The sequence below is a fragment of the Leucopleurus acutus genome, assembly GCF_964270905.1.
Source record: "Leucopleurus acutus genome assembly, chromosome: 2".
Taxonomy (NCBI): domain Eukaryota; kingdom Metazoa; phylum Chordata; class Mammalia; order Artiodactyla; family Delphinidae; genus Leucopleurus; species Leucopleurus acutus.
The window spans coordinates 145,774,622-145,787,267 of NC_139143.1; the positions used below are offsets into that span (position 1 = coordinate 145,774,622).

Here is a 12,646-nt window from a genome sequence, read left to right on the forward strand (position 1 = left end):
AAATAAACCAGCTTCCGCATGTAACAGGCTAGCTACTTGTGCAAAGAATCCCTAGGCAATTTTTAACCTGGCACACTATCTGGCTGAATCCATTACTAATGCATAATAAATGTTGGCATGTGCTCAATCAACTTGTCTAAGAAATTGTACTTTAAGAAAAAATGCCACAAAGTGGATAAAGTCATCTAAATGTAGGGATTGAAGCCCCAGGGCTGCACCTTGGTAGACTTCAACATTTGAGGTCAGGAATTAGAGGAAGAAGCATCCAAGAAGAGGGAGGAATCACTGGTTTACTGGGTAATTAGCCCCCTTCATAAATATGTATTAATCCTTGCCACAATCATCCAAGAGGGGTTACTATCATTATCCCAACTTGAGAGAATCATAACTGAGGCTTAGCAAGGTGAAGTGGTTTGCCAAAGGATCCTACATGTCAAGGTTATAATCCAGTGTTACCATATTTAATCTGCCTTTTCCTATTATTGTCTCCATTGCCAGTGACCTGTGTGAATGCATTTATGAGAGCAGTTGATGAGATGTTCTCAGGGTGTTCTCTGTTTTCCTTACAGGGGGGTATGTGAAGGCCTTGGAGATGACTAAAGAAACCCCAGGCCAAGGAGCCTTTAAGCCAAATTCCATTTCCGAGACGTATGATGATGTTGAGTACCCTGGGAGAGAGGGGTAAATACGTGCCAGCCCTTCAGTGAGATGAATGTGATGAGACTTTCAAAGTACAATACAACAGGTCAATGGTCTTTGTATCTTTTCTCCCCACAGAGCAAAGTCAGATTTCTCCAACTCATTTGTCTCAGATAATGGTAAGTTTAAGAAAACTTTTGAAACTGTCAATAGGAATTGCTAAGAGTTTCTGTGGCAGATTAGTAGTAAGATATCTTTTATTTACATATTTTTATTAATGCCATTTGGGTGGGGTGATGATAAGCTAATAGAAGTGGTTCAAGGTATGTGTGAATAAATGCATTTAGAATCATGAAGGTGAAGATGCTGGTAATGGGTCTTTTGTGGCAAGGAAGCAACTTTGATGTGAAATTGCTTTCTTCCTGATCTCTTCACAATCCAAGTCTGAAGATAGGAATGTGTTTTACTTAAAACACTTGTATGGATTCTCAATACTTTTAAAAAATATTGAAGTATAGTTTACTTACACATTAGTTTCAGATGTACAACATAATGATTTTATATTTTTATAGATTATAGTCCACTTAAAGTTATTATAACATATTGGTCATAGTCCCTGTGCTGTACATCATATCTTTGTATCTTATTTATTTTATAGCTAGTAGTCTGTATCTCTTAATCCCCTTCCACATCTTGCCCATACCCTACCTTGCCCCTTCCTCCACCCTTCTTCCCACTGGTAACAATTGGTTCTCTATATCTGTGAGTCTGTTTTGTTATATTCATTTATATTTCTTTTTCTTTTTTAGATTCCACATGTAAGTGAAAACATACAGTTTTTGTCTTTCTATGTCTGGCTTATTTACTAAGCATAACACTCTCCAAGTTCATCCATGTTGTTGCAAATGGCAAAATTTCATTCTTTTTATGGCTGCGTAGTATTCCTGTGTGTGTGTGTGTGTGTGTGTGTGTGTGTGTGTGTGTGTACACTACATCTTCTTTATCCATTCATCTGTTAATGGATACTGAGGTTGCTACCGTATCTTGGTCATTGTAAATAATGCTAATATGAACATTAGGGTGCATCTTTTTTGAATTAGTGTTTGCATTTTCTTCAGATAGACACCAGGAGTGGAATTGCTGGATCATATGGCAGTTCTATTTTTAATTCTTTGAGGAACCTCCATACTGTTTCCCATAGTGGTTGCACCAATTTACATTCCCACCAACAGTGTAGGAGGGTTCCCTTTCCTCCAAATCCTCACCAACATCTTTTGTCATCTTTTTTTTTTTTTACCATCTTTATTGGAGTATAATTGCTTTACAATGGTGTGTTAGTTTGTGCTTTATAACAAAGTGAATCAGCTATACATATACATATATCCCCATATCTCCTCCCTCTTGCATCTCCCTCCCACCCTCCCTATCCCACCCCTCTAGGTGGACACAAAGCACTGAGCTGATCTCCCTGTGCCATGCAGCTGCTTCCCACTAGCTGTCTGTTTTACATTTGGTAGTGTATATAAGTCTATGCCACTATCTCACTTCGTCCCAGCTTACCCTTCCCACTCCCTGTGTCAAGTCCATTCTCTATGTGTCTTTATTCCTGTCCTGCCCCTAATTTCTTCAGAACCACTTTTTTTTTTTTTTAGATTCCATATATATGTATTAGCATATGGTATTTGTTTTTCTCTCACTTACTTCACTCTGTATGATACCCTCTAGGTCCATCCATCTCACTACAAATAACTCAATTTCATTTCTTTTTATGGCTGAGTAATATTCCATTGTATATATATGCCACATCTTCCTTATCCATTCATCTGTCAATGGACACTTAGGTTGCTTCCATGTCCTGGCTGTTGTAAATAGAGCTGCAATGAACATTGTAGTACATGACTCTTTTTGAATTATGGTTTTCTCAGGGTATATGCCCAGTAGTGGGATTGCTGGGTCGTATGGTCGTTCTAATTTTAGACTTCTGAGGAACCTCCATACTGTTCTCCATAGTGTTTGTATCAATTTACATTCCCACCAACAGTGCGGGAAGGTTCCCTTTTCTCCACACCCTCTCCAGCGTTTATTGTTTGCAGATTTTTTGATGATGGCTATTCTGACCAGTGTGAGGTGGTACCACACTGTACTTTTTGTTTGTTTGTTTGTTTGTTTTGCGGTACGCGGGCTACTTACTGTTGTGGCCTCTCCTGCTGTGGAGCACAGGCTCCAGACGCGCAGGCTCAGCGGCCATGGCTCACGGGCCGAGCTGCTCTGCGGCATGTGGGATCTTCCTGGACGGGGCACAAACCCGTGTCCCCTGCATTGGCAGGCAGACTCTCAACCACTGCGCCACCAGGGAAGCCCCACACTGTAGTTTTGATTTGCATTTCTCTAATGATTAGTAATGTTGAGCATTTTTTCATGTGATTGTTGCCAATCTGTAAATCTTCTTTGGAAAAATGTCTGTTTAGGTCTTCTACCCATTTTTGGATTGGGTTGTTTGTTTTTTTGATATTGAGCTGCATGAGCTGCTTGTATATTTTGCAGATTAATCCTTTGTCAGTTGCTTCATTTGAAAATATTTTCTCCCATTCTGAAGGTTGTCTTTTTGTCTTGTTTATGGTTTCCTTTGCTGTGCAAAAGCTTTTAAATTTCATTAGGTCGTGTTTGTTCATTTTTGTCTTTATTTCCATTTCTCTAGTAGGGGGGTCAAAAAGGATCTCACTGTGATTTATGTCATAGAGTGTTCTGCCTATGTTTTCCTCTAAGAGTTTTATAGTGTCTGGCCTTACATTTAGGTCTTTAATCCATTTTGAGTTTATTTTTGTGTATGGTGTTAGGGAGTGTTGTAATTTCATTTTTTTAATATGTAGTTGTCCAGTTTTCCCAGCACCACTTATGGAAGAGGCTGTCTTTTCTCCATTGTATATTCTTGCCTCCTTTATTGAAAGTAAGGTGACTATATGTGCATGAGTTTATCTCTGGGCTTTCTATCCTGTTCCATTGATCTATATTTCTGTTTTTGTGCCAGTACCATACTGTCTTGATTACCATAGCTTTGTAGTTTAGTCTGAAGTCAGGGAGCCTGATTCCTCTAGCTCCATTTTTCTTTCTCAAGATTGCTTTGGCTACTTGGGGTCTTTTGTGTTTCCATACAAACTGTGAAATATTTTGTTCTAGTTCTGTGGAAAATGCCAGTGGTAGTTTGATAGGGATTGCATTGAATCTGTAGTTTGCTTTGGGTAGTATGGTCATATTCACAATGTTGATTCTTCCAGTCCAAGGACATGGTATATCTCTCCATCTGTTTGTATCATCTATAATTTCTTTCATCAGTGTCTTATAGTTTTCTGCATACAGGTCTTTTATCTCTTCAGGTAGTTTTATTCCTAGGTATTTTATTCTTTTTGTTGCAATGGTTAACGGTAGTGTTTCCTTAAATTCTCTTTCAGATTTTTCATCATTAGTGTGCAGGAATGCAAGAGATTTCTGTGCATTAATTTTGTATCCTGCTACTTTAACAAATTCATTGATTAGCTCTAGTAGTTTTCTGGTAGCATCTTTAGAATTCTCTATGTATAGTATCATGTCATCTGCAAACAGTGACAGTTTTACTTCTTTTCCGATTTGGATTCATTTTATTTCTTTTTCGTCTCTGATTGCTGTGGCTAAATTTCCAAAACTATGTTGAATAATAGTGTTGAGAGTGGGCAACCTTGTCTTGTTCCTGATCTTAGAGGAAATGGTTTCGGGTTTTCACCATTGAGAATGATGTTTGCTGTGGGTTTGTCATATATGGCCTTTATTATGTTGAGGTAAGTTCCCTCTATGCCTACTTTCTGGAGGGTTTTTATCATAAATGGGTCTTGAGTTTTGTCAAAAGCTTTTTCTGCATCTATTGAGATGATCATATGGTTTTTCTCCTTCGATTTGTTAATATAGTTTATCACATTTATTTGCGTATTTGAAAAATCCTTTCATTCCTGGAATAAACCCCACTTGATCATGGTGTATGATCCTTTTAATGAGCTGTTGGATTCTGTTTGCTAGTATTTTGTTGAGGAGTTTTGCATCTATATTCATCAGTGATATTGGCCTGTAGTTTTCTTTTTTTGTGGCATCTTTGTCTGATTTTGGTATTAGGCTGATGGTGGCCTTGTAGAACGAGTTTGGGAGTGTTCCTCCCTCTGCTATATTTTGGAAGAGTTTGAGAAGGATAGATGTTAGCTCTTCTCTCAGTATTTGTTAGAATTCGCCTGTGAAGCCATCAGGTCCTGGGCTTTTGTTTGTTGGAAGATTTTTAATCACAGTTTCAATTTCAGTGCTTGTGATTGGTCTGTTTATATTTTCTATTGCTTACTGGTTCAGTCTCGGAAGGTTGTGCTTTTCTAAGAATTTGTCCATTTCTTCCAGGTTGTCCATTTTATTGGCATATAGTTTCCTGTAGTAATCTCTCATGATCCTTTGTATTTCTGCAGTGTCAGTTGTTACTTCTCCGTTTTCATTTCTAATTCTATTGATTTGAATCTTCTCCCTTCTTTTCTTGATGAGTCTGGCTAATGGTTTATCAATTTTGTTTCTCTTCTCAAAGAACCAGCTTTTAGTTTTATTGATCTTTACTATCGTTTCCTTCATTTCTTTTTCATTTATTTCTGATGTGATCATTATGATTTCTTCTGCTAACTTGGGTTTTTTTTTCTTCTTTCTCTAATTGCTTTGGGTGTAAAGTTAGGTTGTTTATGTGAGATGTTTCTTGTTTCTTGAGGTAGGATTTTATTGCTATAAACTTCCCTCTTAGAACTGCTTTTGCTGCATCTTATAGGTTTTGGGTCATCGTGTTTTCATTGTCATTTGTCTCTAGGTGTTTTTTGATTTCCTCTTTGATTTCTTCAGTGATCTCTTGGTTGTTTAGTACTATATTGTTTAGCCTCCATGTGTTTGTATTTTTCACAGATTTTTTCCTGTAATTGATATCTAGTCTAATAGCATTGTGGTCGGAAAAGATACTTGATACAATTTCAATTTTCTTAAATTTACCAAAGCTTGATTTGTGTCCCACGATATGTTCTATCCTGGAGAATGCTCCATGAGCACTTGAGAAGAAAGTGTCATCTGCTGTTTTTGGATGGAATGTCCAGTAAATATCAATTAAGTTCGTCTTGTTCAGTGTATCATTTAAAGCTTGTGTTTCCTTATTTATTTTCATTTTGGATGATCTGTCCGTTGGTGAAAGTGGGGTGTTAAAATCCCGTACTATGATTGTGTTACTGTCGATTTCCCCTTTTATGGCTGTTAGCATTTGCCTTATGTACTGAGGTGCTCCTATGTTGGGTGCATAAATATTTATAATTGTTGTGTCCTCTTATTGGATTGATCCCTTGATCATTATGTAGTGTCCTTTTTTGTCTCGTGTAGTAGTCTATATTTTAAAGTCTATTTTGTCTGATATGAGAATTGCTATTGCAGCTTTCTTCTGATTTCCATTTGCATGGAATATCTTTTTCCATCCCCTCACTTTCAGTCTGTATGTGTCCCTAGGCCTGAAGTGCGTCTCTTGTAGACAGCATATATCTGGGTCTTGTTTTTTATCCATTCAGCCAGTCTATGTCTTTTGGTTGGAGCATTTAATCCATTTACATTTAAGGTAATTATCGATATGTATGTTCCTATTAACATTTTCTTAATTGTTTTCGGTTTGTTATTGTAAGTCTTTTCCTTCTCTTGTGTTTCCTGCCTAGAGAAGTTCCTTTAGCATTTGTTGTAGAGCTTGTTTGGTGGTGCTGAATTCTCTTAGCTTTTGCTTGTCTGTAAAGGTTTTAATTTCTCCACTGAATCTGAATGAGATCCTTGCTTGGTAGAGTAATCTTGGTTGTAGGTTTTTCCCTTTCATCACCTTAAATATGTCCTGCCACTCCCTTCTGGCTTGCAGAGTTTCTGCTGAAAGATCAGTTGTTAACCTTATGGGAATTCCCTTGTTTGTTATTTCTTGCTTCCCTTGCTGCTTTTAATATTTTTTCTTTGTATTTAATTTTTGATAGTTTGATTAATATGTGTCTTGGTTTGTTTCTCCTTGGATTTATCCTGTGTAGAACTCTCTGTGCTTCCTGGGCTTGATTGACTATTTCCATTCTCATTTTAGGGAAATTTTCAACTAAAATCTCTTCAAATATTTTCTCAGTCCCTTTTTTTTGCCTCTTCTTCCTCTGGGACCCCTATAATTTGAATGTTGGTGTGTTTAATGTTGTCCCAGAGGTCTCTGAGATTGTCCTCAATTCTTTCCTTTTTTCTTTATTCTGCTCTGTGGTAGTTATTTCCACTATTTTATCTTCCACATCATTTATCCATTCTTCTGCCTCAGTTATTCTGCTATTGATTCTTTCTAGAGAATTTTTTATTTCATTTATTGTGTTGTTCATTGTTGTTTGTTTGCTCTTTAGTTCTCTAGGTCCTTGTTAAACGTTTCTTGTATTTTCTCCATTCTATTTCCAACATTTTGGACCATAATTACTATCATTACTCTGAATTCTTTTTCTGGTAGACTGCCTATTTCCTCATTTGTTTGGCCAAGTGGGTTTTTACCTTGCTCCTTCATCTGCTGTGTGTTTCTCTGTCTTCTCATTTTGCTTAACTTACTGTGTTTGGTGTCTCCTTTACACAGGCTGCAGGTTCATTTTTGGTGTCTATTCCTAGTGGGTAAGGTTGGTTCAGTAGGTTGTGTAAGCTTCCTGGGGGAGGGGAATGGTGCCTGTGTTGTGCTGGATGAGGCTGGATCTTGTGTTTCTGTTGGGCAGGACCACGTCCCATGGTGTGTTTTGGGGTGTCTGTGAATTTGTTTTGATTTTAGGCAGACTCTGTGCTAATGGGTCGAGTTGTATTCCTGTCTTGCTTGTTGTTTGGCATAGGGTGTCCAGCACTGTAGATTGCTGGTCGTTGAGTGGAGCTGGGTCTTAGCATTGAGATGGAGATCTCTGGGAGAGCTTTCACCATTTGATATTACATGGGGCTGGGAAGTCTCTGGTGGACCAATGTCCTGAACTTGGCTCTCCCACCTCAGAGGCTCAGGCCTGACACCCAGCTAGAGCACCAAGACCCTGTCAGCCACACGGCCCGGTATGTGGGAAGTTTCTTGCCTTTTGGGAAGTCTGAGTTCTTCTGCCAACATTCAGTAGGTGTTCTGTAGGAGTTATTCCACATGTAGATGTAGTTTTGATGTATTTGTGGGGAGGAACGTGATCTACACGTTTTACTCCTCCACCAACTTGAAGGTGCCCCTTTTGTCCTCTTTTTAATGATAGCCATTCTGACAGATATGAAGTGATATCTCATTGTGCTTTTGATTTGCCTTTCCCTGATGATTAGTGTTGCTGAACATCTTTTCTTGTGCCTGTTTGCCATCTGCAGGTCTTTTTTGAAAAGATGTCTATTCAGGCCTTTGCCCATTTTTTAAATCAGGTTGCTTGTTTTTTTGATATTGAGTTGTATGAGCTTGTTATATGTTTTGGATATTAACTCCTTTTCAGACATATCATTTGCAAATATCTTCTCCCATTCAGTAGGTTGTCTTTTTGTTTTGTTAATTTTTTCCTTTTCTGTGCAAGAGCTTCTAAGTTTGATTAGGTCCCATTTGTTTATTTTTGCTTTTGTTTCCTTGCCTGAGGAGACAGATCCAAAAACGAATATTGCTAAAACTTATGTCAAAGCATGTTCTGCCTGTGTTTTCTTCTAGGAGTTTTCCCAGCACCACTTATAGAAGAGACTGTCTTTTCTCCATGTATATTCTTGCCTTCTTTGTCATAGATTAACCATAAATGTGTGTGTTTGTTTCTGGGCTTTTTTTCTGTTCCATTGATTTATGTCTGTTTTTGTGCCAGTACCATACTGTTTTGACTACTATAACTTGGTAGTATATTCCCAATACTTTTAAGATTGACGTTAACATGGTATAGAGGACTTGAATGCCCCTACCTACCCCTCCATTCTCTTTTCATACATACTCAGTCTTCATCTTTGAGATCCAGTCATGCTGACCTGTTAGCTTCTCTGACTTTCTAGGCTCCCACTGCAGGGTGTTTGCATAGTCTACTCCCTCTTCCTGGCATGTTCTTTCCTCCCTTATGCCCCTTTGTCTAAGTGACTCTTAATCTTTCTTCTGATCTCAGCTCAATCCTTATTCCCCAGGGAATATTCTCTTAGGTATACAGTCTTATAGTACCATGACCCTCTTTTTCATAGCACTTGCCACAGTTGTAATTCTGTATTTATGTGGTTCTTTGATTAATAATTCTCTTCCCTCCTAGATGATTTCCTTCTCTATGCTCACCATTTTCCCTAGCCCCTATCATAATGCCAGGCACATGTTACATATTCAAAAAATATTTGTTGAATGAATGAAAAGTTAATGGAGGAGGGATAATCAAATGCTACTCTGGTTGTTTTTGTCCTTCTTAGAATATTAGAATTTTAGATGGAGAAACAATCTTAGAGATCATTAAACATGGTACCCTTATTTTAAAAAAAGGAAACTGAGGCACAGAGAAGTTAAGTGACTGTCCTAAACTCACTGTGAATCAAGTTCTGAACTTGAAAATCCTCCATTGCCAGGGTAGATTCAAAGTATAACTGTGTATTTTAAGCTTATGTGTTGGACTAGGTGAAAGCCATGCTATGATGGGGGAAGATTTTTCAAGATGTGTCTGGTTGTCTCCATTATTTCCCCAGCATTCAGCACAATGTCTGCTGTTTAGTAGACTGATTGTTATATGTAAAATATGCAAAGGGGGAGGGTTGAAGGCGGGAATCTGTTAATAAATTAACTTTCTTTGACTAAATCAGACAGACTTGAAAACAGGGTAGAAGCAAAAATTAATTTTTGTTTGTACGTACTTTTATAGAGGTTACTTATTTTTACCACGTGCTTGTAAAAACGTGTGCATATGTTTCAATAAAAACTACTTCACAAACAAAAGATTAGAGTACCTAGCACCTGGTAGGTATCCAATAATTTTGTGTCAAATATGAGTCTGAATTATTGCCATTATAATGAATAATTTTTTTTTTAATTTCAAAAGAAAATAGTGAAGAAATGTATGAAGAGGTCTACAGAACAAAGGGCAACTACCCAAAGATAGAGTGAGTTTCTCTTTTTCTTGGCTTCATAGCTAAGGGTATTTCCTGTTAGTCTAGGAAAACCAAAGTTTAACAAATGACCTCCATCCCCACCCACCCCACCTTTAGGGAAGATATGCATAGAGAATGGAGATAAGCTATTGTAATACAACATTGTGATCAATAGGGTACTTGTAATTGTGTACAATCATATCTAATCATTTTGATCACATTGCTTTCCCTTTTGAGAAAATGTCCATCTCCCAGAGTAGAGGACTTTGATACTGTGTTAGGGAATAAGTGAGAAAAGAGAAGTAAATATCAATAAAATGCTTCAATTCTGTAATTGCTTTTCCAGGAAGAAATCAATGGTTATGATTTACCTGTATCTTTGAAAGTTAATGAGGCTATCTCTGGGATTGGGGCTTAATTTATTATCTAATAATTCAGTGTTATCAAGGACAGTATTTGTTCAAATGGGCATTATTAATCAAATTCAGTTATTAGGCACACATTGTGGAAAGGAAAACAGCAGTAGTCAAAAGCAAGAAGTTTGAGGGTTGAAGGGAAAAGAGGGCATTCGTGCTGGGTGGGATGATGTGAGTGTATCATTCCCTCTCCCTACGCTCCCCGCCCCCCAATCAAGAGCATATTTGGAAAAATTTTAATCATCAACCAGGCAGTCATTGTACCATCATTGTTATATTATCATTCCATAAATTAAAGATTAGTGATGTGAATTTCAGAAGCTAGGAATTTCTATAATGTATTTCTAGTATAGTTTGTAAACTATGGGTCCCTGAGTCATCGTCTCTAAAAGGAAGACTTTGCTCCATAAAGTCTTTAAAATAGAAACCATTTGGAGTAGATGAAAGTTTGTATTGAAATATAGTAATTCCATCCATAGCTGATATGTGCTACTTCCTATCAGCATCTAAAGAAAGAAGAAGAGCATAGAAGCTGACAAGGCATTTTCCTGCTCTTCCTCGAGTGGGGTGTGTTGAAGAAATGAGACTGAAGTCTCTGATCCTTTTTACTACAGCAGGTTTCCATCCCCAGTACTCTCTCAAACATCGTGTTATTTATATCCTCTGATTCCTCTTAGTTTAGATGGAAAAGAAGCACTTAAAAGACTGCAGAGGTTCTTCAAGAAAGAAAAGGATAGACTTAAAATGAAGAAAACCAAGTCGAAAGAAAAGATAAGGTAAAAGGTCCCTTTTTATTTCTCTTTCCCAGAGAGTATTAGCAGTGCTGGCCTGGTTAGTTACACAGCTGATGGTCTCTATACTGTTCTTCTAGTGAAGCGGTACCAGAAACTAAAACCAAAGGCCCTGGTTATCACCTACCACCTCCTTGCCAATATCTGAGTGAACTACACCCACAGATGCTAATGAGAAAGTGACAATGTCCCTTTTGAAAAAATTGATGAGAAAAGGCTGTGAACAAGCGTAGAGGGAAAGTCTTAATCAAACAAAGTCCAGGAAAGAAACTTTCCTCATCATCCTTGGCATAGATTCCTGTTGTTGTTACTAAGCATTATGTTATTAATTACATCCTATTATGCTGTCTCAGCCCTACAAGTTCCAGTGGTTTTATTTGTCTACACTTCCAAATTCTAATTTGCCTCTCTTGAGAGAGGCAGTGTGTGGAAAGGGAAGATGAATTTCTCAAAGTCTTAGACCTGGAAGGGACCCTCCAAGATCACCCTAGCTAATTACCAGTGGGAATTGGGAAGGTTAGAAATTCATGAGTAGGAGAAAGAAACAAGAGGCCTAGGTTCTGGATTCTAGTTTCAGCTTCTCTGTTTATTCAGTGTGCAACCATGGGCAAATCACTTCCATTTTGCATTCATAGGGATCAAGTTTCTTCTTGCGTATAATGGGAGGGAGGAGGGAGACTGGGTGGTCTCTGGAGGTACTTCTCTCATATATGTGTGTGTGTGTGTGTGTGTGTATGAGAGACACACACACACAAAAACATAGACATAGATCTGTATTTTATGAGGGCAGAGGATGGTAAAATAATTTGACCCAGGTTATTACATATCTTGACACGGAATTATGTTATTCTACCTTGAAGTTCTTTTCAATTATAAAACCTCAGAGTAACATGACTTTAAGTCTAATTTTCTGTTGGATGTAGATCTACCAAGAGATTTATATAGCATATGGGGTTTACAAATTGTAGTCCTGACCATGGAAGAAGAGGGAGTCTAGCTCCAGTGGCCAATGAGACCTAAAGGCAGACCTTAGCAGGTTAGATGTTTCTGACAAAAATTATTAGTGTGATACCTGCAGTCCCTTAAAAATTTGATCCAGGTAAGAATGCTGATGCGTGTTTTTTTGTTTTTATTTTAAATAATGTTTATTTATTTATTTTGGCTGCACAGGGTTTTAGTTGCAGCACGCAGGATCTTAGTTGCGGTAGGCATGAGGGATCTAGTTCCCCCGACCAGGGATTGAACCCGGGCCCACTGCATTGGGAGCGTGGAGTCTTACCCACTGGCCCACCAGGGAAGTCCCAATGCTGACGTTTTTAAAATTCAAATGTTATTTCCTTTTTCTTAGAGCTATTCTTAGAACTGTAAGTGACTGCTTATGACTTTTAGAACAAATATCCAATCCCTTTTCATTGCAAGTCAATACTTTTATGGCAGCCCCTTCCTACTCGTCCAGCTCCATCTCTCGCTCAGATTTGCTCTCATCACCAGCCCATTAACACATTCCCTCTTTGTATATGAGGGCCCTGGCGCTTGCTTTTGACCACGACATTCCGTTGGTCTGGAATGTACCTGCCCTTCACCAACTTCCTTTGATTATCAAAGTTCTAACCTTCCCTTAAAGTTTGGTCAAATATTATCCTTTCTGGGACGCATTCCATGAACCTTTCTACCCAAACCTGTATT

At 38.1% G+C, this 12,646-nt stretch overlaps 1 protein-coding gene across 1 annotated transcript in view; it reads left to right on the forward strand.

Annotated features, from left to right (window-relative positions):
- Positions 1–12,646, forward strand: part of FYB2 (FYN binding protein 2) — a gene marked incomplete at its 5' end in the record, with an annotated part of 86,621 nt that overhangs the window by 55,122 nt on the left and 18,853 nt on the right. The window contains 4 exons of the mRNA XM_082859290.1: positions 570–681; positions 778–818; positions 9,705–9,765; positions 10,847–10,945. Of these exons, the coding sequence (XP_082715416.1) occupies positions 570–681; positions 778–818; positions 9,705–9,765; positions 10,847–10,945 (313 nt within the window). The remainder of the gene's footprint in view (positions 1–569; positions 682–777; positions 819–9,704; positions 9,766–10,846; positions 10,946–12,646) is intronic.